General features: G+C 37.2%; 1 protein-coding gene across 1 annotated transcript in view; it reads left to right on the plus strand.

The window, feature by feature from the left end:
- The window catches only part of MALRD1 (MAM and LDL receptor class A domain containing 1), a gene marked incomplete at both ends in the record, with an annotated part of 328,396 nt that overhangs the window by 42,357 nt on the left and 262,370 nt on the right, over nucleotides 1-23,669 (plus strand). Inside the window, 5 exons of the mRNA XM_082329648.1 lie at nucleotides 4,590-4,730; nucleotides 8,912-9,006; nucleotides 9,085-9,246; nucleotides 14,151-14,244; nucleotides 18,606-18,749. Of these exons, the coding sequence (XP_082185774.1) occupies nucleotides 4,590-4,730; nucleotides 8,912-9,006; nucleotides 9,085-9,246; nucleotides 14,151-14,244; nucleotides 18,606-18,749 (636 nt within the window). The remainder of the gene's footprint in view (nucleotides 1-4,589; nucleotides 4,731-8,911; nucleotides 9,007-9,084; nucleotides 9,247-14,150; nucleotides 14,245-18,605; nucleotides 18,750-23,669) is intronic.

Genomic DNA, 23,669 nt, shown 5'->3' on the forward strand with positions numbered 1-23,669 from the left:
TTGTTTGCTGAAATCCAGGTTTCATCCAAAATACCTAGATCAAGATATAAGCAACAACGGCATTTTTTTTTTTCAGTCTAGAAAGCGGGGGAAATTTTCTTGAATTCATGAACTGATAATCCCGACTTTATGTTAGTCACATTCAGAGGCTATGAATACAGTTGCTGCTGTTTCCTTTAAATGAAAGATCTAAGCAGTGAAAATGAATTTTAACTCCTAGTGTCTGAGTAAATTTGCATCAGAAATCTACTATTTCCAGAATACTGTAACACAAAATGATGCTGCAAATTATTTCATACGATATATAACACAGTCCTGCTCTTTGAGGATCTTTGTTCTGGAGTGTAAAGAAGAGCTTGGATTTATCAAAAATTCTAATTTTAACTAAAAGCTTATCTAAGTTCTTCTACTCACTGTGCAACAAAGGAATTTACTATATTTGTTGGGTTTTTAAGGTTTATCTTTAAAGTAGATTGTCTTTAGATGAGCCTGTGTGTTTCTGTGCACACTGAAAAATTATAATTAGAGCACGTTAACGATCATTGAATTCAGCTGAAATCTGTGAGAAAGAGCAGTAACTTAAATCCAGATTCCTCAAATTACAGTTTTGTGCCCAGATACATGTTGTTTTTCTTCTTCCAGTATGACTCCCTGTTTTATCCCAATACAATGCAGATATCTGTTTGGAACAGCAGTCTAGAATCAACTCTAGGATACTTGATTTTTTTTTCCTCTGCAAATAAGACAATTGTTAAGACTGTACTGGATATCAATACATTTTGTAACTTTATTGTGCTGTACTACAATGTATTAAATGCCAATGACTGGAAATTATGCCTGTTGAATCCCCTGATGTGTGACTAACATATCTCAGGTTAGTTTTTTTTTGTATCACTTGCACAAGAGATGGTTATGCTATGTTTCACAGCATAGCCTTGAAATCCTCATTGTGCTTGGTCTTGGTTTCCCTAGAAGGAGCATTTCCTCCAGGCAGCACTTTCTATTATGATTGCAGAACATGCAGCAAGAGATGCATTCTTCCATTAATTTTTATGGAGGCTTTTTATACCTGCTGTTGAGGGAATACTGCTATAGAGAAATGCTTATATGAAAGTAGAGAAATTAAAGATTGCTCCAAAGACTAGTTTAGAAAAATGAGTCTATGGGTTCTGTGAAAAGACTTCAATACCAAATAATGTTGTATTTTAAGTATGGGTAAGCAAGAGGTGTGGAACTAGGCTCTGAGTGACAGGCTGTAGATGCTGGGGCTGCTCAGATAATGCTCTGGATCACTCCAGGAGAGAAGTTAGCTGTCAGACATAAAGATACAGATCAGGGTGTCAAATTGAAGATTCATCCTGCTGCCACCCACTCTTCTGATTTAGGATTATTGCAAAATTATTTTTCTATTTCTGTTTCGGCTCTTCGATCTCATGTTCATGACAGGCCCCTGATGTTTTCTCTGGTTTAAGGATGTTTCTGCACTGAAAATATATTAAAGTTGGAATTTCAGACGATGTGTTTTTATTGTCATTTTGAACTTCATATGTTTTTGGTTTGTGCTTTGCCACAACATTGGAAAAGGAGCAGAATAAACCCTACAGTCATTTTTTATCTCTGAACTACTATTGGAAAATATTCACTAGGAGATGAATGCTAACTAACTACTCTTAAAAATATTTTTGCTCCCACAATATCCCAAACTGATATTTTATACACATACACAATTGAAATAGAACCTTAAACTGTAGTCTGTTTCTGTGAGACTTGGAATTTTTCCTTAGAAGTTATTTCAAATATTTGTTTTGTTCACAGGAAATTCTGCAAAAAAAATACCTAGAACATCCCACACATTTCTTCCTTCTAGCCTTTTCCTCTCTAAGCAGTGACTTTATCTTTGTAAATCTATCTTCCAGCAAATTTACATTGGTTTGCTTTCAAGTTATGTTTTCTGTGAAAATGAATATTGCCTTGGAAAATAATCATGAATGATCAAGGATTTATTTTTTTTTAAATTTAAGATGGTACTGTTCTTGCTATTTTGTACATATTGATTTTTAAATTGTTTTTTCAGCTATGAGAAAATTCCTGAGGAAATATTGAATGTGATTTGGTGTATTTCATGTAATGTGAAGCAGATACACCTTAGCAGTGTTTGTGCTTTTGAAGAACCAGTGACATGATTTTCAGCCACTTAAAGAGCTAAGGAATAAAAGCAGCAATAAAAAGTTGATTGATGAATCAGCCAATCTGCATATTAACTTGAGTCTGGAATGCTTACATGAATTACATCTATTTTTCCCCTCTCTCACCTTATAATGAATTGTTGCAGTAAGCTGATATGAATATGAGAGCCATGATATTGGACATCATAGTGTGACTATAAATGCTGCAGTTGCAACTTTATTTAAAATGATTAGTGAACTGTGATAAGATGGAATAGACCAAAAACATTAGCAGGGTCCTGGAGTGAGCACCAATTTGAGAGGGAGCATGAAGGCATTGTAGCTCTCGTGTTTAACCGGAATCCTGATTAGAAGGCAGAGTCTTAGCCGGTCCTCCTCTGCTGTGTAAGAGAAAATGCAGGTGAACTGAAAGTTTCCACACAGTGCATGAAATCTGGATACAGTCCCACATACTGGCCATTCTGCTTGGGGTGAAGTTGCAATAAATTGCTCTTTACAGATGCATCTGATCAGACTTTTTTTTTTTTTTTTTTTTTTAAAATCCTTCCACCACTATAATAAGTGGTTCAAGGAACAGGGCTGTCCAGCCTGTCAGGCACGTGCAAGCTCTTTCATCCAGCTTGGATGTGATGCAAAAAGGGCTGTCTGACACCAGAGCAGAAATAAACACCCGTCCCTCCCTCACAGTAAGCAATTATTTATCTGGTTGCATACCCGCATCAAATTCTGTGAATGAACTGGTACACCAAACTGGGTCCTGTGACAGAAAGACACGTTCTGTCTCCCTTTTCTAACCTATGCTGCCCTACAGGGGAATGTCGCAGGGGGAGAAGCAGTCCTTCCTCACTATGTTGCTATGTGCACTGGAAGAAATAATGTCAGAGGAAAGGCAAAGGGAGAGACTATGTCATTCTGAGGACTTGTTTCAGCTCTTCTTTGAACAATGTGCTTTCTGCTTTAATACAGCAGATTAGTAAAGATGATGAACACTGGTAAACTTTGGAGTATGTCAGATGATGAGAACCTCACCCTTCTGTTATTAGGTCATGGCGGGTTTCTGAGAATGCGCTTATACTCCAAATTCCTGCAAAATGCAGGTTGCAAAATGGTGAAATAAACAGTAGTGGAATCATAGAAACGTAGAATCATTTAGGTTGGAAAAGACCTTTAAGATCATTGAGTCCAATCACTAACCTAACACTGCCAAGGCCATCACTAAACCATGTCTGTAAGCACCACATCTACATGTCTTTTAAATACCTCCAGGGATAGAGAGTCAACCACTTCCCTGGGCAGCCTGTTCCAATGCCTGACTACCCTTTGAGTTAAGAGATTTTTCCTAATATCCAATCTAAACCTCCCCTGGCACAACTTGAGGCCATTTTCTCTTGTCCTATCACTTGTTACTTGGGAGAAGAGACCGACCCCCACATCGCTACACCCTCCTTTCAGGTAGTTGTAGAGAGCAATAAGGTCTCCCCTCAGCCTCCTCTTCTCCAGACTAAACAACCCCAGTTCCCTCAGCCACTCCTCATAAGACTTGTTCTCTAGACCCTTCACCAGCTTCATTGCCCTTCTTTGGACATGCTCCAGCACCTCCATGTCTTTCTTGTAGTGAGGGGCCCAAAACTGAACACAGTACTTGAGGTGCGGCCTCACTAGTGCTGAGTACAGGGGCACTATTACCTCCCTGGTCCTGCTGGCCACACTATTCCTGATACAAGCCAGGATGCCATTGGCTTTCTTGGCCACCTGAGCACATGGCTGGCTCATGTTCAGGTGGCTGTTGACCAACATCCCCAGGTCCTTTTCCACCAGGTAGCTTTCCAGCCACTCTTCCCCAAGCCTGTAGTATTGCATGGGGTTGTTGTGACCCAAGTGCAGGACCAAGCGCTTAGCCTTGCTGAACCTCATACAATATTTTTGCTATCTGGTTATTTCCTGGTGTTAAGTCTTTGTTTTTCTGTGCAAGAGCCCTGGATAAACAGAGGATATACTGAAATTCTTCAGCCAATAGCTGCAGTATATTTTCAGAACAGCCTCTGCATATAAGCTATGCTAGCTTAGCTACGTACAAGTAGGTAGCTACACAGATATTTGTGAAGAAAAAAGCGTAAGTTACAGTGATATAATATAAATGAACTGGTTTGGGTTTTGTTTGGCAGGGCGAGGCCTTGGTGGTTTGTTTTGGGTTTTTTTTCCAATATTCATTCTCTCTTGTCTCTCTTCCACTGCCTTGTTTCCTTTTGTTCATGATTTAAAAATTCTGGTGTTTCTTACTTTTTTTTAGGAGGCCATTTATAGTGTTTCTGTGTGCTAATTAAACAGAAAGTGATGGTGAGAACATATCCCTTTGCTTCTGTTTTTGAGGTCTTGATTTTTTGTTTGTTTACTTCAATTCAGGTTCCTCCTGTGAAAAGTGTGATTTTGAAACTAATCTGTGCAAAGCTCTTCATGAATTGAATTTACAGCCTGGATGGATAAGAAGAAATGGTCAATCTGGCATGGGACCACCGTACTTTGACCACAATGGGAATGACAGTGGTAAGAATCTTCATGTGGTAAGAATCTTCATGAACCATGGGCTCTTACAAATTAGGTAGTTCTCTATTTTATTTGCTTAATTTTACTAATTTCTTGATAGTTCAATTGTATTCTGCCATATGTTTTCTGACCACTTGTGTCCAGGTTTTTAGGTGATTTTAATTACAATAACCCAGAATTCCAGAAAAAAAGACAATACTCCAGAAAACAATTCTTGTTATGGAGGAGCAAGTAATCACTCATGAAGAGTCATGTTTACCCACCTGAGTGACCTTTACCTGTTTTGGAAATATCAGGTGCTGATTTCAGTCTTGATGGTTGCAAGGTTTGGAAATGAGTATTGGGTCCCTCATTTTGAGATGTATTTTCATCTCTTCTTGTATTGGTAAATGGCCAGAGAGTGTGTACTGTTATATGCAGCTAATATTATTGCTCCAAATATTTTGAGAGAAGATGACTTTGGATCTGGGGACGGAAAGAGCTTTGATAGCTTGTTTGAGCCAGCTCCTCTCTAAATCTTATCACAATTCCACTTTGCATCAAAGATTGTCCCTCAAACAAGTAATTCGTTGTCCCTGTCCTCAGACAAACTATGTCCTTTATACTTGTCTAATTGTCAAGTTAACCCTGCTTTCCAAAGCCTGGCTTCTTCCTTCTGTAATACATGATTTTCTTCATACCTTTTTAGCTACCTTGAACCAACTTTTTTAGTCACAGCAAGACTTCTCCAGCTTTCCAAACCTGTTAGATGCCTTGTTTGTAAGAAAGAAAGGAAGGAGGGAAAGAATTTAATGGGGACTTCTAATGTCACAGTAAAGATGTGAGCTGGTTGAAGTAATCACCCCAAACTGTTTAATTCTCTTCTCCATATCTTCCATTATTCTCTTTCCCTTTCTCTCCATCCACCCTCTCTCACCTCTAGTGTGCACAAGCAGTGCTGCAGCAACCCTCAGAGCAAGCGCCTGAAGGCAGGTATGCAGCGTCAGATAGTGTACAAGGATATAACTTTATGTGGGACTAAAGTGTTGTTCTGAGCCTAATCAGCCTTGGTGTTTTTCACCTCATTCTCAAACTGTGATTGTCTGGGAGTGTGGAAATTGGTACTGTTCTGAAGCAAGCAGCACCTCCTACACATTGCGTAAGCTACCAAACAGGTAGAAACTCCATATAATGATTAATGTGAATTGGTGGTTTAAAGGTGAATGCATGGAAAACTTACTTAGAAATCAGCAAAATGAAAATGGCACAGAACTTAAAAAATTTTTTATAGAAAAAACATCAACAAAAAATCACACTCTATGTTTTCCTGCAAGTTCTCATTCCATAGCTGACAATTTTCATGATGCTGTGTAATTAGGAAACTTTATCCATGTGATGTGCTTCTAAAAACTTCATTTTTTGCTTGTGTATAACATACAAGCACATCCTGCTGTATGCACTATGCTTCTGAAAATAAGGCTGCTCTTAAATAAATGTTGATTTAAACTGACATTAGCACAAAAATTTGAGTAACTAACAAACCTTTTTCATAAACACAAGTTTTATTTCAAGTAAGTTCTGAAACACTTTAAAACAATAACAGCTCTTTTCATCAAGAAGCAGATGAAAGACAAATACTATGGAATAAACATATAGCAAACTCTTGGCTAGAATCAAAATTAATTAACCAGGCAACAGTCTTGCTGTTTGAAGTTTCCAGGGTTTGTGTTTAATTGGTAGTATACACTGCATCAGGATGTAGCAGAGACCTGAAAGATATTCTTGCTTATAACCAATAAAAAAGGTTACCCTTATGTTGTGAAGAACTGGTGGGGAGGGGAAAATTTAATTTATGCAGACACCCAAAGCCAGCAAAAAATTGAGAACCATCAGCTTCAAGTGTTTGTTACAGAGGAAACAAACTGGTCACCTGTATATTCCCATTGACTTGTTTTGGGTGCTCAGTCACCATTGTATCTGCCAAGTCTGAATTGTGCGGTTACCATATTAATCTGAGTTATTTTGATCAGATAACAGAAAGCTTGAATACTTGTACCTATACAGCTTTCTGAAAGGCTGTGTACTCAGATCTGAGAACTGAATGGCTAAGGCGATTTAAATGTATTGGGTTATTTCGGTTTTCTACCTGGAGAACGGTTAAACTGTACTTTCATTTTCTGAATGCTGGTTCTAATCGCCTAGAAAATATTTATCTCCTTATGGCAGCTATTCAAGTTTTCCCACTGCTGGTGACTCAACTGACTGTGTAATCAGTTTTATGTTGGTTCCTGCTTAAAACCCAGAAATTATATGGTATGGTGACAATTGAGCAGAGCATGCTCTATGGCAGAGTATTAAAGGGAAGAGTTCCTGCCATCAGGATAAGTAATTGCACACATTAGCAGAAGAGCAAAGATCACTTGGTAGATGTAAGTCCTTTGAAGATTTATGTAATCATTTACTAGAACCCAACACGTTTTTTTAGCTCTGTCTCTTCTCATGGTCCTTATTTTAACTGAAAATGTTATTGAACAGACTAGTGACAACCACTTTAAAAAAAAAAAAAAAAACCCAAACTACAAAAAAACCCACAACCTGCTTTGACTAATTGAAACCTGTTATCTATGCAGACGTTTAATGTAAAATCACTGTTCAAAGAATTTCTTAAAATTATTATCTCTGCCCCATCTCTTTAAGACTTAAAATTCCTGTGGCAGGTGAAATCCGACCTTGTTTATGAGTCTTAGATACATTTATCTTTAGGGAACTAACAGAAAAAAATTCAAAATTTTATGGAAGTTAAAAACCAATGAAACAGATTGGAGTCAGGGATAGGGCTCTGCTGAGGCACCAAGCCATCTGTTGTGGGTAGGAAGAATATCCCTGCATCTGGCAGGCTCTGAAAGTGCCGCCTGAGCAGTCATGAAAGGCCTAAAACCTAGGGGGAGCATGGCCACTGCTCTAGTGGCAGGCTGAAAAGTGCTTCTCTGTGGGGGATTGCTCAGCTGGCTCCAGCACTGAGCTAGTCTTATGGTCCTTAGTGACCTTCCAGTTGTACACAAGGATGAGAGGTCAGGGTGGGTAATTTTATAAATAAACTATTTAGATTTTCCTACATATCCTCTGATATTTTGTTTCTGTAGCGATCTTTATTTTTGGGACTTTTTTTTTATTCCTTCAGTCCCACTTGGCTTTCTTTTCCTTCATCTTTCTCCTTTCATTTGCATGTTAATGTCAGAGGGCAACAGTTCACCTGACATTGCTTGTAGTTTGGGAAGGAGAGAAGGGAAAGGAATTAAAAAAACAATAAAAATAGGTTGAGGTTGGGGGTGTGTGTGTGTCCCCCTTGCACCCTTTAACATCTCTGAAATCTTCATGTTCTGGAAGAGCCAAATCTTGACTAGCAGTAGTTGATATCCTAAAATAGGGTAGTTACCTTCCATCTTCTAGAAGATCTGAAACAATATCATCAGGAAGAGACACAATCAGTCAAAAGGCATAGCAACAACCATATATCACTGTCTCTTGTTGAGCTGTCACACTTCCAAGTAAAGCAAAGCTTTAATTTGGACTCGTTTTGTAAATGGAAAGATAATGGCATCTTTAATGGTAGTGTGGAGATTCTGAAGACAACCCTTTATATTGGGAGTGTGTACAGGGATACCACAACCTCCTCTTTGCAGTGAGGCAATTTTCTGAGCAACCAAAAAACAGATCCGTGTCCTGTGGAACAGAGGAACACCATAGCCTCCTCTCCCATCTTCCACTACCTCCGTAAAGACTTGAACTGTTGTAATAAATCTGTATTGTTGGTCACAAGAGATTGTTGCTGAGGCATGAAAGATGTGATCTGTTCAATAATTGGAGTTTAAGCTCTTTGATCATCTCAGTTAGTTAGTCTTACTTTGTCCCAAAATTTTGCACTCCTTGAGTATTCAGGCCATCAGCACATGAAACACTTTGCAACCCTACTTGAAATTTCAGCAGGAACACGGGGCAATACTATGTCAATATTTAATATGAACAGAAGCTTAGCACACAATGGCTACAAGTGTGATATGAATATTTTCCGGGGAAAAACTTCTAGTTGGCTTTTTAATTATTAATTCATACCTGTATGTATGCCTCTTCTTGTTTTACTGTTATATTTTATATAACTTTTCTCCAAGCTTCTAAGACTTCTTTTTTATTTCTTTTAATAGGTTATTTCCTCTCATTGTCCTCTGATATGCGATCCTCTTCTGCAACTTTAAGGACCAACGTTTTCCTTCCAACTGACGAAGAACATGTTTGCCAGGTATTTTGATGCTTAGTCCTTGTATTTCATTGTTTGTCATAGTACTTCCCTGGAGTAATCAGACCTTTTTCATCCTAGATTACATTTCATTATTGGATCAGTCAAATGAGTGGAACATTGATGGTGGGGCTTCAAAAGCACTCTGAAGATACTATTACAAACATCTGGCAAGTTTCAGGAGAACCGCAAAATCAGTGGAAAACAAATACCATCACAATCAACAGCACTGAAAAGTATGAGGTTGGTAAATTGAGGTGACTGTAAATTGCACTTGTTAAAAATGGTTTGTAAGTTGTGGGGGTTTTAATAAGTCAAAACTAAATATTTTGTAAATGGAAAGCATTATCATGAAGTAAAAGAGAGAGAAGTCATTTGGAAGTTCATAGTTGGCATTAACAAATACTGCTTGTTCTTATCTCATGGTGGTGTTAAAACTAATGCCAAACCTTACTTAAACTGTGTATGTGTCTTAAATAAAACAATCAGTCTGATTGCATCATAAATTATCTACCTGGCCATAGAGGTGATATACTCAGGATCTTAACTTTCAATATAGTATTCCCTTAGCCTCAATCTAACTGTACCGATAAAGTCAAGTTTTAATTTATATAGGAAATACCATTCCATACTATGAGATACTGTTCTATAGGGATGCTTCAGATGAGAAATACTGTACTTAACTATCCATTGTAGCTTTGAGCCTTTCTCACAGAAGACATGCATATGGTTTTATTTTGCTCAAATCTGCTGAAAAACAATGCAAGTCTCACCGTCTATTTAAATGTTTTTGCATGTGCATTTACACAAAATATTAGCACAGGAAACGTAACTTAGGGCTATAATATTGTGGATGATGTATACTCACTGTTATGCATAATACTGTAATGAAAGTGGGGAGCACAGAAGAAAATCAGAGGCATTTCCTCTTACAGTAGTTACTGTGAAGAGTTGGTTAGCGTACAACCCTGAAGGCATGAGAGCACAAGCTCATTTAAATAAACCATATGAGTAACATAATTACTTGACTGGCAGAGGTAACATTGTGCTAAAGCACCCAACAAGATCTGGATTTTTGAAGTAATACTTGCCTGCTCAACCCTGACTGAGAATGTATGTTACGAAATACCTCTACCTAACAAAACACAAGTATCAATGTTGTTACTTGTCAATAACTTACCTCTACCTCATATGAGTGTACCTACAGCAACCTGAGATTGTACCGGAAGGGTTTACTTCTAGATTTACTTTTTCATCCTTCGTATTGTTTAGAAAATTGAGCAAGTCTGGGAATATAATATGGCATCTTCTTCCTCTAAATTGTCGGATCAAATCCTAAGTAGATTATTGCTTGCAAACCTTGTTATCCTTTGGCCTCTATAAAGCGAACTGATGGGCACAGTCCAGCTTTAAAGAGGCATGTGTCAAACTTACTGCAGTAATCATTACAATTGGCTAAAGACATGTAGCTGGGCACCTCACCAAACCTAGACCCTGAAGCTGAGCAAACTTTCTTCTTTGGTTGCACGTTTTTCCTCCAGAGACAACTTGCAAGATGCTGGTCATACAAGCAAATGCAATTCACTTGCCCTTTTGCACTTGTTCTTTTGATATGACAAGATCTTTAGCCTACAGGGCTATCTGTGGCATTTTTCAAAATAAAGATTTGATGATTAAAGTTTCTATGGGAAAAAAAAATGGATAGGAAAACCCCCCTTGTTTGTGGGTGTAGAAATCTCTTTGAAATAGGGTACTTAGGTATTTTTGTCAATTTTACAAGCACACTTGAAGTGATATTTTATTTAAAATTAACGTCTGCTGCATATTTTCTTTGCTCATTTTGATGTTGACCATTTAATACTTTTATCTCTTCCTACTAAAAAAAGAAGAAGTCTTGAATATCTTTATGGGATAGGGGATTTGGTTTTGGCTTTCAAAAATCTCCACCTGTAGGGAATCTTGAAATACAAAGATTATCACTGCTTTAATTACTCAACACACCACAAGCTCAGTATGTCTGTTTTGGCTGGGTTTTGGAGAACTGTATCATGGTTTGCTCTCCTACTTTCCCCCTGTTCTATTGAGAACAAATTTCTGTCTCCCAGACTTCATTAAGGGAAATTATTCTGGGATTGGGGTTCACTTTTGTCTTCGTGCTTGATTCCTGTGTTTTACCTTGGGCTTTGCTGCTGCACTGGGAATCTGTCCCCATGGCTGCACTTGTAGGGGAAGCCCAGCCTCTGTTAGATCCTACCTACATTCCCACTACAGCTTTCCTTGCCACTAACGGAGCTGCAATGTTAATTTATTCTGACAGCCATAGATATTGCATATTTAGGCAACACTTGTTAATTACAGTTATGAGCAAATAGTGTCATTAAGTAGACATTTTCATTACAGATTTTTGGACTGAAGAAGCTCTAGACTTTGTGTGAGAGGGAAAACTGAACAATTTCTTGCTCAAATAAATGTGGATGGGAGTCAGTTTGGTTATTATTAGACTGAACTCCTCAGGGGAGGGCAGATGGGTATCTGTGCTGCATAAAGCCCAGATAATTTTTTTTTTAGACCCGAGAGCAGCTGGAGGCATCTGGCATGATTTTCTGTCATCTGGAAGTGGGGAAGTTAAGACACGATGAAGAAAAAGATAGAACCGACACTTTTCTAGAGAGATGGGTTCAGAGTTGCAGCACTGACTCTGCTCCTAGTTCAGTCAGTAGTAAACCTTTCATAGACTTCAGGGAAGCTGACTCCCCCCCTGCAGTCAAACACTTTTAAGTAGAAATAGCTGTTTTCTTTTATCATTGGAGAAACTTCCCCAGGTGTTCAGAATACCAGGATGTGTTGAATGTCTACAATATCAGTCAGCAGGGAGCTCTTTTTAGAGACATCAATAACATATACATTTAAAGCAAGCCTCTTAAATCCATACTTTTTGTTATATTGACCAAGTAAACAACCTGTTCATGAGTTTTGAGGAAATGCAAGTTGTTAAATACTTTGTGTGCTCCAATGGAATACGAACTTGAAGCCACCTCTGATTCTGCACCAGCAAAATGAGATAGCACCTCTTTGGCATTGTCTAAATCACTTTGTCTCACTTAAAAATAAAATCTGACTAAGAAGCCCTAACTGCAAGCTATGTATAAATACATATTATAAATGAAGTTATTACTAACTAGATTTTGACTTCACAATGAAAAATCACTGTGAAAAGGTCAAATATTTGTCACATCCCTGATATTAAATAATATTATTTGTGTTTCTATTTACAAAACAGTGCACTGGATTGTTTTAGAACCTTATCGGAAACCATGTAATCATAGAAATGGACATGAATATACTATTTGTCCTTCTACTGGTGATGTCACCAAAGTACACATTAACTATACATGTTGTTGCAGCAACATTCAACAATTCAAAATATTGTTTTCTGAAACAAATCAAATGAACAAATTTCCAAGATACTGTATTTCAGTCATATAAACATATTATTGAATGTGATATGATACCATTAATATTTAGTGTGACATAGTTATTCTTTTCAAGTAGACATCAACATGAAATGAAATAAACATCATTATATCAAAAGAATTTCAAACAAAAACTTATACCAGGATTAACCCTGTTCCTTCAAAACTTCTGGATTTCAATGAACTCTGTTCTTTCCGTTATGCTACAGCTGATCAAAGAAGTATGAACACACAGCGTGACATTATTTCTTAACAATACTATATTAGAAAATACAGTTGTCCATGTGTCTGCTAACAGTGGTGTTCATAATTGCCAGAGAAAGTGGTTACTGGCCATCCTTCTCTTTGCTGTGTTAAAAAAAAATATAAATATATAAAAAAATATATTATTTAATAAATATAAATATAATAATATATTATTTACATAATATATATATAAGTATAATATAAATATATATATAAATAAACTAGACATGGATTTCTCACTGGTGATATGGCAGATATAACATTACAGCTCTCTCTGGTTGTATAATGCCAGCATAATTTGACTTTACAGGCTGCCACACTTCTTGTGCATGTCAACTACAGCTTAAGAAAAACAAGTAAACAAACAAACCCCCAAAAACTCCATGCTCCAAGAAACCCCAACTCGTAACATAATGGTCATATCCTTGGCTGAGTTGTGTCATTTTGTACGGTGCAATACTGTACTCTTGGTGATAATTTATGGGATAAATGCAGGTTTTCTGCTACAATCTCATAAACTACACGCAAAATTGCCCCTGAACCCTAAAGATAATATTTGAAAACTTATTATCTAGCTAACACTGTACATTCACTATTAAGAGCCAGAATGTACCTCTAGCCAGACTGCGGCTTCAGGACTCTGGAAAAGCCTGGAGCTGCAACATTCCAAGATAAGGCTAGGGAATAATTTAAGGAAAGTTATTCATACAATTGATTTGTTGGGTTGTTCTGATTTGTGTGGGTTTTGTTGGGTTTTCCCAAGGACTGTGGTTGATCAGTCCCCTTCTACATCACTGCAGAAAAACTGTGGTAGTCTCTACATTTACAAATGTAGATTGAAATCTGCCCTTAAGATGGAAATGTAAAATATTTGTAGCTTCTTGTGTATAGGCGGCTTTGTTAGGGAAAAAAAAAAAAAAAATCACTGTTGTAAAATTAGAGCAGAATAACAGTTAACCAAGTACTCCTCAAGGCTTGTTTTGGCTAAAAACTTGTTGAAAGGCTTCTGACTAACTGTGTTTGTTGCTCTGACTTTGCTCCTGGTCTCTGATAAATTCTGAAAACAACCAGAAAAGATGTGCAGTTCTAGTCTCTGGTGGAATAATGGCTTGATAAAACACATAATCCTTTGTATTGCTTAACTGTCGTGATCCTTGCTTAGATTTTAATGTATTTTATTGTGGTTTTCAGATCCTTCCTGTTAAATGCTACTTCACTCTTGAGTTAGATGATTAGACTATACATCTGTGCTGACAAGCCACAGATATGTGAAAAAGCCAGGATAGTAATCCTCCAAAACTGTTAAGTGCGTGATTTGGGTTCTCGTATTTCTAATAGAAAGTCTATGGACTAGACTGGTATATCTTGGAAGCATTTTCTCTTGTCTGTGACACCGGTGAACGCCATTTCTTGTTGATTATCTTGCAGGTTATCTTTTGGGGGATGGTCGAGACCCAAAGACAAGATGAAACTGTTGCCATTGATGATATTACTTTTAGTGAAGGATGTTCTCTGGCATGTGGTAAGAATACCTGTTTTTCAGGAGACAGGTCATTTTACTTTGTCTTTCCTTTGGATTAGAAGAGAAAACACAAAGGAAAGCCTTTTTGTATTCACAGGCTTTCTTAACTCTGTAAATGTTTTCATCTGGCTCATTGTCATTCCTCTAAACCATCATCTGTCTTATCACATCTAAACACAGTTACAAAGAGTGACAATAAATACCTTAAGAAATCTGGTATAGTGTAAATGTAGCTTCCTGCAGCCAGGAGAGCACTAAGGCCTCAGTCAGCAGAAAAGACCTACTGTTTTTGGCCAAAGAATTGATGTGTTCAGCCAGCTCAGGAAAAGCTTTTGAGCTGACTTTAGGGAGATTCCCAAGGCACTTATGCATATTTTTAAATGTGTGAAGGTCCTGATCTTCAGCTGTGTAGTGGGGCTACTTTGTTCCACTCTGCTACATCCAAGAGCTGTAATGTCAGGCTAGTCAGCTCTGCAGCCAGACCATCCCTGCCTGTTGGGATTCTTTAGCAAAACATTTCCCATTTCTGTTTTCAATCCAATGTATTTTCATGGGAAAGGAATACTACCGATCCTAGCGTGAATTAGATTGCTTGCTGCTCTGTATTACACAAGAAGATTGCACCGTGGCACCTATGTCGCATTGTCAGGTGAGCACAGTCCTGATTCAAAGCACCTCCTTTGTTTTCCTGCCTCTGAGTCATAGCACAGGCACTGAGGGTTCAGCCTTTAAATTTAACTTGAGGTATGGAATGCAGTGTTTGACACAGAACAAGCTAGGTTACATGATTGGTTTTGTGTACTGTGGTCTAAAATAAAGCTCTCTAGATTTCCCAGTAGGAAAAAATATTGAAAGTAGATGCACATGGTTATTAACATATTAGAGTGCTGAGCAATTGTAGGGAGATTACTGTAAGAGCAAGGTACAAATCCTAGTGTAATGATTCAGACAGGCATACATATTTGTTTCAAAGGGATCTATATTGGGGAAATGAAGTTTCAGGTAACTAAACTTGATCATATAAGTCTCTCCATGTTTGAACTTTCTTACAATGGAGAAATATAGAAGCAAATGTTACATAAATATTTTCATGCCAGGGCCCATCTTGCTTTTCTGTTTTGTAGAGGTTTTCTAGCAGTACTACTTAAATGAGCATGGATGCTAATTTAAAACTTGGGGCATACTTGTCTATGAACTTAGGTAAGTTTAAAATGTGCTTTCTTTGAAAAAATGAATTTGAAACTGACAATGAAAAGAGAACAATGTGTGATTCTCCCAACTTCTTTCTGTTCCTTGGAGGATTTCTGCAGATGAAAGGGCAAGTTTAAAATGGAAAAAAATGCATTTCTAGATTCTAGCAACCTATATAATTGCTTAACCAGTTCCCACAGGAGGATATAAATCTCTCTGTACAAATATACTGGCTTTTTTCATAAACAAAGTGCTTCCAAAGCAAATAAAAATGAAAAAAAAATCAGTTATAGAGATGAAATACTGCCTCAGAGAGATGAAAAAATCAAAAATTGAAACAGAAACAGGGTGTTCTCACTAGAACTTAGAAATGTAAGTGTTAAACTTACCTTACATGGCAGCTGTTGAAGTATATAGTGTGGCATACAGATTGAGCTGCTGCACTATTAAGTACCGCAGGTATATTCTAATAACAGCCAGTTCTTATCCTGTGCTTCCCCATTAGGAAAAGTCAGCTTCATTAGGTGACATCTAAATTGCTCACAGCAGCTAAAAACAGGGTAAAAGGATCTTAATTTTCTTCCTGAAAGAGGAATTTTACTACTGAACATTTTCCAGTAATTAAAACAAAAGGTCAGATTAATGGTTGTTTGAATTTGAAATAATCTTTTCTCTAGTCCTTATGGAATGTCTGGATAAGAAGACTTTAAATGAAGACCACTTGAATTGCATGAAATTTGTAGTTAGAATTTGCATTTTCATTGTACCCTTCATGATTTTTAGTCCCAGTGTAAACCCTCATGTGTTATAGAATTAAGAGCTGGAAAATAGGTATTTTGTCCCAAGAGGCTGAGAGTATTGTCAAAATAAACAAACAACCTCAGAAATATTTACAACTAAATTTAAAAAATGCAGAATGAAACAAAATGTTTATTAATTAAAAAGGGTTTAAAGAAGAGTGCATTTGCAACTTTTTTCAAATGTTGAAATTTCACAAAATCCATCCTTTTCTAGACTGTTCTAGAATTTTACATTTTCCATGGGAAATAAGTTTTCCAGAAGCATTCTCTCTTAATACACATGGTTTGAAAAAAGTGCACATGTTTATGCAACACTGGAACAAGGAAGAAATGAGAGGTTTGTAGCATCAGCTGGACAGGACATTTCACTGAGTTGTCAGTAATGTGAATAACACAATAACTCTGAGACGCAGTAGACAGTCATGTCTATGTATACCGACATAAAATTGTTTCCTTTGTACAGTTAGGAATCTCCATGTTTTCTCTGAGATACTCTGACTGCTATTTAAAAGTCTGTCTTAACCGGAAGATAGTCTTTCCTCTGCAATAATATTAAGAAATGGAACTTCCATTATCATAGTGCAATCCTGCTTGAAATCATGACTTTTGTTCTGTAGCCATTATTAATTACAAAAAATTTTGCAGCTACAATCTGGCATCTCAAACTTCATAGAATCATAGAATGGTTTGGGTTGGAAGGGACATTTAAAGGTCATCCAGTCTGACCCCACTGACATGGGCAGGGACATCTTGCCCTAGATCATGTTGCTCAAAGCCCTGTCCAACCTGACCTTGAATACTTCTGGTGATGGGGCATCCACAACTTCTCTGGGCAACCTGTTCCAGTGTCTCACCACCATTATCGTAAAAAATGTCTTCCTTATATGCAATTTAAATCTACTCTCTTTCAGTTTAAAACCATTACCCCTTGTCCTGTCACTACAGACCTTGGTAAAAAGTCTCTCTCCGTCTTTCTTATAAGCCCTTTTTAAGTATTGAAAAGCCACAAGGTCTCCCCAGAGCCTTCTCTTCTCCAGGCTGAACAGCTCCAGCTCTCTCAGCCTTTCTTCACAGGAGAGATGTTCCAGCCCTCTGATCATTTTTGTGGCCCTCCTCTGGACCGGCTCTAATACATCCATGTCTGTCTTATTCCAGGGACCCCAGAGCTGGATGCAGAAGTCCAGGTGGGGTCTTATGAGAGCAGAGTAGAGGGGAAGAATAATCTCTGTCAACCTGCTGGCCACACTTCTTTTTATGCAGCCCAGGATGTGATTGGCTTTCTGGACTGCAAGTGCACATTGCCGGCTCATGTCCAGTTTTTCATCTGCCAGCATCCCCAAGTCCTTTTCTGCAGGGCTATTCTCGATCAGTCCCCCAGTCTGTACTGATAGTGGTGATCACCCTGACCCAGGTGTAAGATCTTGAACTTGGCCTTGTTGAACTTCATGAGGTTTACATGGGCCCACTCCTCAAGCCTGTCAAGGTCCCTCTGGATGGCATCCCTTCCCTCTAGCGTTATCAACTGCACCACTCAGCTTGGTGTCATCTGCAGACTTGCTGAGGGTACGCTCAATCCCACTATCTACGTCATAATGAAGATATTTAATAGTATTGGTCCCCGTATGGATCCTTGAGGGATACCACTTGTTACTGGTTTCCAAATGGACATTGAGCCATTGACTGTAACTCTTCAGACACAGCCATCCAGCCAACTCCTTATCCATGTCACAGTCTATCCATGAAACCGATATCTCTCCAATTTAGAGGTAAGAATGTTGTGGTGGACTGTATCAAAGCTCTTCTAGAAGTCTGGGTAGATGATATCCATATCTTTCATTGTCCACTGATGCAGTCACTCTGAGCCACTAGATTAGTCAGCCATGATTTGCCCTTAAAAAGTTCTTGAAAATATGTGGTAGTGTATTCAGAAACCTTTTGGTTCTAAAAAGAAGCATTCTTTTGCAAGTATTATGGAGATGCTGCTGAGTTTAACCTCTCAGAATTATTTTTCTGTAGCTATCATCTAGAAAAGTATATAGGTATTTCTTGTTATGACATGTTATTTTTTATGTTTCCTGGCAACTCTGCAGAAGTGACTTCATGAAGGTTGCAAAGACTGGCTAACATAAATAGCACTCTATTGCTCTGAAAGAAGCATCCATCTTTAGGGAATGATTTTTTTTTAAATGGTATCATTAAAGATGGCAGCCTGAAATACAAGACAGCACTCAATGATACACAACACTTTTGAAGTAACCAGGGGCAGAAATGTTGTCGCGTAGTTTAATAAGCATATGTTGCTAATGGGAAGTAGTCTCGTAAATAATGACTTCTTAAGAAGTTAAGTGCTTGTTTTTCTGCGTCTTTTAGCACCACAGACTTCCAGTTTTGAGCTTGGCATGTGCGAGTGGCATTCAGATCAGCCATCTGAGCCTGCTATGTGGGCACGACTGCAAGCTGGGCACAAGATTACCTCCTGTCCCTTCCTGAAAGATTGGAGCGACAATACTGAAGGTGGGAAATTTAAGTTAATGCAGAATTACTAGCTGTCATGAAGAATATGGTGCTTTTTAGGACAAGGTGGTGACCCAATGTAGAAACAGAACAAAACCACAAAAAGTAATTGTATGTATTTTGTACTTAAATTAGCTTTTGCTTTTTAATTTACCTTTTAGTAAGGGCGCTGTGAACACATGTTCTGGTAAAACATGAAAGATTTTAATGTAAGAATTCCCATATAAACTAATGATTGATTTATTCTCCAGTTAATTCTTTGTATGAGATCCATTCAACAATTTGGTGAAATTAAATTATATCCATCTAAACCCACAGCCCTTGTGTGTGTTTTTTCTGTTTTGTTTTGGTTTTGACACTTGGCAGTTCTACTTGTGTAGTACTACTATGTTTGAGCATACACTCAGGAATTTTACTTTAAACCTTTAATTAGGGGAGCTGTAGAGAAACATTTACTATACAAAATAGTTTATTACTCTTAAACACAATAAAATTTATCCAGTTGCAATTTTCAGGAGTAGAGAAGCACTTGTTTCTGAAGTCACTGTGTAGTGCTTGTCTATGGGTTTACAGAAAGGTTTTTGAAACCTTAATGGACATAAATGTCTAAGTGTTGTAATGTGAAATGGAATTGCTTTGCCAGCTAAGTGTTTGGCTTGTCTACTGAGACTGCCTTCAAAGGGGTTAAGTAACACTAGTTATAATAGTATAATTTGTGATGTGGTTTTGAAGAACTGATAGCGTGATTAGTGCTTGAAATTTAAGCCCACAGAAATGGAGTACATCTCATTGATAGAAGCAGAATGAATGCTTAGATACTGTTTTCATTGTAGAAAGATTTTTAAAATAAATTTTAGCATGCATTTCAACACACTGTGGTAACTATAAGTCAAATTATAATGGAACAGCAAGCAAAAGTGCTTAAGCATTTATATTCTGATAAGACAAATTTTTGCATGTTAACATTTATGTACAACAGAGCATATAGACTAGTAAAGCAGATCTTTTTCTCATCTTTTTTTTTTAAAAAAAAAAAAAAAAGAAAGAAAAGAAGTCACACCACCTTTCAATTTCCACTGGGATATCCAACAAAAATGAGACTTTTAATCTGATTTTATTTTAAACACCTCCCTGAAAGGTGTTGTATCAGTGCCATACCTTAACACGGTACCTCAGGGGCTAGTGATGGGTATGGATTTCCCTTTTATGGCAATATTGTGCTAACAGAAAAGATACTGAAATTCTGTAAGTGGCTTTTACAGGACCAGGTCACAAGCAATGTCTGTTGAAACAGAAGACGTTTTGAAATGTCTGTTGTATAGGTGCTAGGGCATTATTGTATAAATATGCACAGGTAGCTGAGTAGGCTGAACATGTAACACAAACAATTGCTTGAGGACATTCTCTGTGTTTCCATCTCATAAAGGAAAAAAGAAAATGTGAGAAGAAATAAGTGTCAAAACAACATACAGAATTTAATTCATCATTAACATTGGAAAGTATTGAATAATCTGAACTATGATTTCTCACCTCTCAATATATTCAGTATTTCTATTCATGCAGGTTTGTTGAGGCATAAATGAAGAGGTTGAATATAACTAAAATTCTAAAAACTAAAGAAATGGTATGCAAACTGCAAAAATGCCATGCTTGAGGGCTCAAGCTTGCAATGCAAATAGGAGCTTGACTAAGCTTTAGTTTCTGATTTTGATCAAAGCTTTCACTACTATAAATAGAAGAGAGGTAAGAAACTAAATTATAAAGCAGAAGTCTAGACAATTATATTTATAAAGAAAGGATTGCTTATATGCTTTGAATAATCCTCCTTTCCTGGTATTCTTAAATTTAATAAAATACTTTCTGTCCTCAGCAGACTTTTTTTCTTTGTTCTTTTATTGTTTCTTTTCTCCGGTGTTGTATTTTAGGCATTTTCTCTGTAACTTTTCCTCTTAATTTCTCTAGTGTCAAAAGTTCTTACAGAGGTTTTATATTCCCCTGCAATACTGTTCAGAAAATACTTTTGCGGTGGTATTGTTTTCTTTATTGACATTTCCAGCATGCTATGTAGTTTCCATAGTGCATTCTTCTCACATTGTATTAATCTAGTTTCCTACATCTGGGGTAACACTTCTTTAATAAGAAACTAATGAAACCAATTCTCTGCATAATAAAAATAAAGATTATGAGATGCAAAAAGAAATCAAGGGAAGTGCCATGGCTTTTAAACCCAACATTTCAGATAACTAATGATAAAAATCCCTCAAGTTTAAACATGAAAAAACAGCCAAATCATTAGATTATGTGATTCTATTACATTACTCTTTTGTCTCTTTTTTTTTTTCTTCCCAAGATTTCATCCATGACTTGTGAGTTCATGAAAATTCACCTTCAAAGAGTAGAAACAATGGCAGTTCAGATTTGACTTCTTTCCTCAAAATGGTTGAATGGGAAGGTTGCAGGGGATTGGTTCACAGACTGAACAGTTCTCTGCTGGGGAAGAGAACTTGCCAGAAAAGGAAAGGTCCCACCCTGTGGCTCAGTTTTAACTGAAGGCTCAATTGTTACTCTAAAACTAGTAGTATAGATTCAAAGTCATGCAGTTTGTGAAATAAAAAAACATGGATTAAAGCAGAAGGAGTGACAAAAGATTTGAGTCAGAAAATGGTTAAGATGCAGCCAAGAGGCTAAATATTTATAGGTTTTGAGTTTTCAGCATAGCAGGATACAGGCAGGTTCACTAGCCCAGCCCAGCTCTAAGAAGACACTGGACCACCCCAGCAGCAACTTGTACGCTCTGCTTTTAGTTGGGCTCCATTGCAGTCAGTGGCTGATCTTTCCACAGGACTCCAAGATTTTGCTTATGACAGACAAAATTTTTCTTCAAAACTGAAAGAAACAAGACCGTCTATCTGCAACCTGATTAAGCAGCCACGTAGGGAAAATAAAAGGCTTTATGGAAAGATATGAAAGTCTACATTCTTTATCCTGACAACCATCCCAGCATCTCTTGCCAGAAACACACACATCTCTCTGACTCAATAGACCTGCTACCACATTGGCAGGAATGAAGTGGCTTTTCTGGGATTCCTGTTCTACTTCTAAAAACATGAGGAAGATTGGCACTTCAGAAGCAGAAAGTTGTGAAAATTCAAGACAATAAGACATAAAGAAGGTCAGAGCATAAACGCAGTAATATGCTATGCAGTGTGTTGGACTGAGGGAAATTCAGGCCTTAGAGAAGAGCTGCAAAGTTTGTAACAAATGAAAAAAAAAAAGTTTCCAATGCCATTAATCTTTAGAAAGCTACTCTATAAATGTTGGCTAAAGGTAATAAAAAAAAATTGCCTGGAAGATGGGAAAAAAAAATATACTTTAGCATAGTTTATTGCCTGTCCAGTTAAACTGACATGGTTCTGCTTTTACAGGGTATAGAGAACAGGGAAAAATAATAATAAAAAATCAGTATTTTCAGGACAGGAGTTTCTGGAGTTTTCATTTCTGAAAGTAGACCTCAATTTGCCTCAGAAGCATTCACAGTACTTGCATAAAACATATTCCCTGAAGAACGGTCAGTATCCCTTGTGGAGACACGATCATTCTGGATGTCTCATAGAACTTTTGTTTATCTAGAGCTGTTCACTTGCTTTCTCATCTAAAAATCATGTCACCTCCACTTTGCCCTGTTTAAAGATTCAGAAACTTAAACTGAAAGAGGGAAAAGAATGTTAATTATCATAAGGCTCAGAAAATAAAATTGGTTGGTTTTATAATGGCATCAGAGAATTCTAAAGTTAGATAAAGAACCAGTAGTGTAAATTCTGATGTTGATGCATATTTCTCTTCTGCACAAGGCAATAGTCATAGAAGTGTAGATACTTTGTTGATCTTTGTCAAACAGAATGCTGGGTTAAATCTATAATGTTTCCTTATACCAAGGTTAGCCACTGTGGCATGAAATTACAAACCTAATTCCAATGAAATTGCAACCACATATGTCAGTGTAAAACATTGCATAACACAAAGTATTAGGAACAAAAAGAAAAGAATGTGGTCCCTTATAAAAACGAACATTTTCCTTGTGAAATGGTACTTCCTTCCTTCAGCTTGAAATAAACTGTGTAACATCTGCATTTGACATAAGTTGTATTTAGAAACATGAACACAGAAACAGCAGACTTGAAGACCTTTAATCAGTCCTTGTTTATTATTTTAATAGCTGCTTCAGAAGGCAGCAAAATATTCAGTGACTCAGGAGGGGTAAAAAAGACCTGATATATTTGGTAAAAAGTATTTAGCCTTTTTATTTCTGACACTGTTGAGGGCATGGAGTACTCTTAGATCTCTGTAGGAATGCTTTTATAAGGGGCAGTAGGTCAAGAAGAGCACAAATTGCTTTTCTGTTTCAGATGGAAAGACAATATGCTTTCAACATTTTTTTACAGAAATTCTGGCTGAGAAGACCTTGATTATATGGTGGAGACACTACTGCCTCCTGTAGCAGTAAGGCAGAATACTTCCCACCACCACCTTCCTTTTTTTTTTTTTTTAATTTTTGACGAGTCTACAGAAATATTACTGTAAAAAGCACATTTTCCAGGAAAGAGTAGTGAAAGAAGGAAGAAAGCCCAGTTTCCAAATATATTTGCAATTAGGTATTGAATGGTTGTAAATGTAAGGAGATGTAGCTGACTGTGGGACTGCTTACAGCTCTTAACATGCAAAGTAACAACTTCAAGATACTATCAACTGATGTAATTCTTGGTTGCCGGGGCTATCTGTGAGTCAAATGAAGATATATATCTGTCTTTTTAATAAGAAGCACTTACATGACATCCAAATCACATCATCAGAATGAAGATCAGATTCCATTTTTGCTGGAATGGATCCATGGTTTAATTACAGGAAAGCAGCCCTTATTTT

This window comes from Platalea leucorodia, assembly GCF_965183815.1.
Source record: "Platalea leucorodia genome assembly, chromosome: 1".
In the NCBI taxonomy this organism is placed as follows: Eukaryota; Metazoa; Chordata; class Aves; order Pelecaniformes; family Threskiornithidae; genus Platalea; species Platalea leucorodia.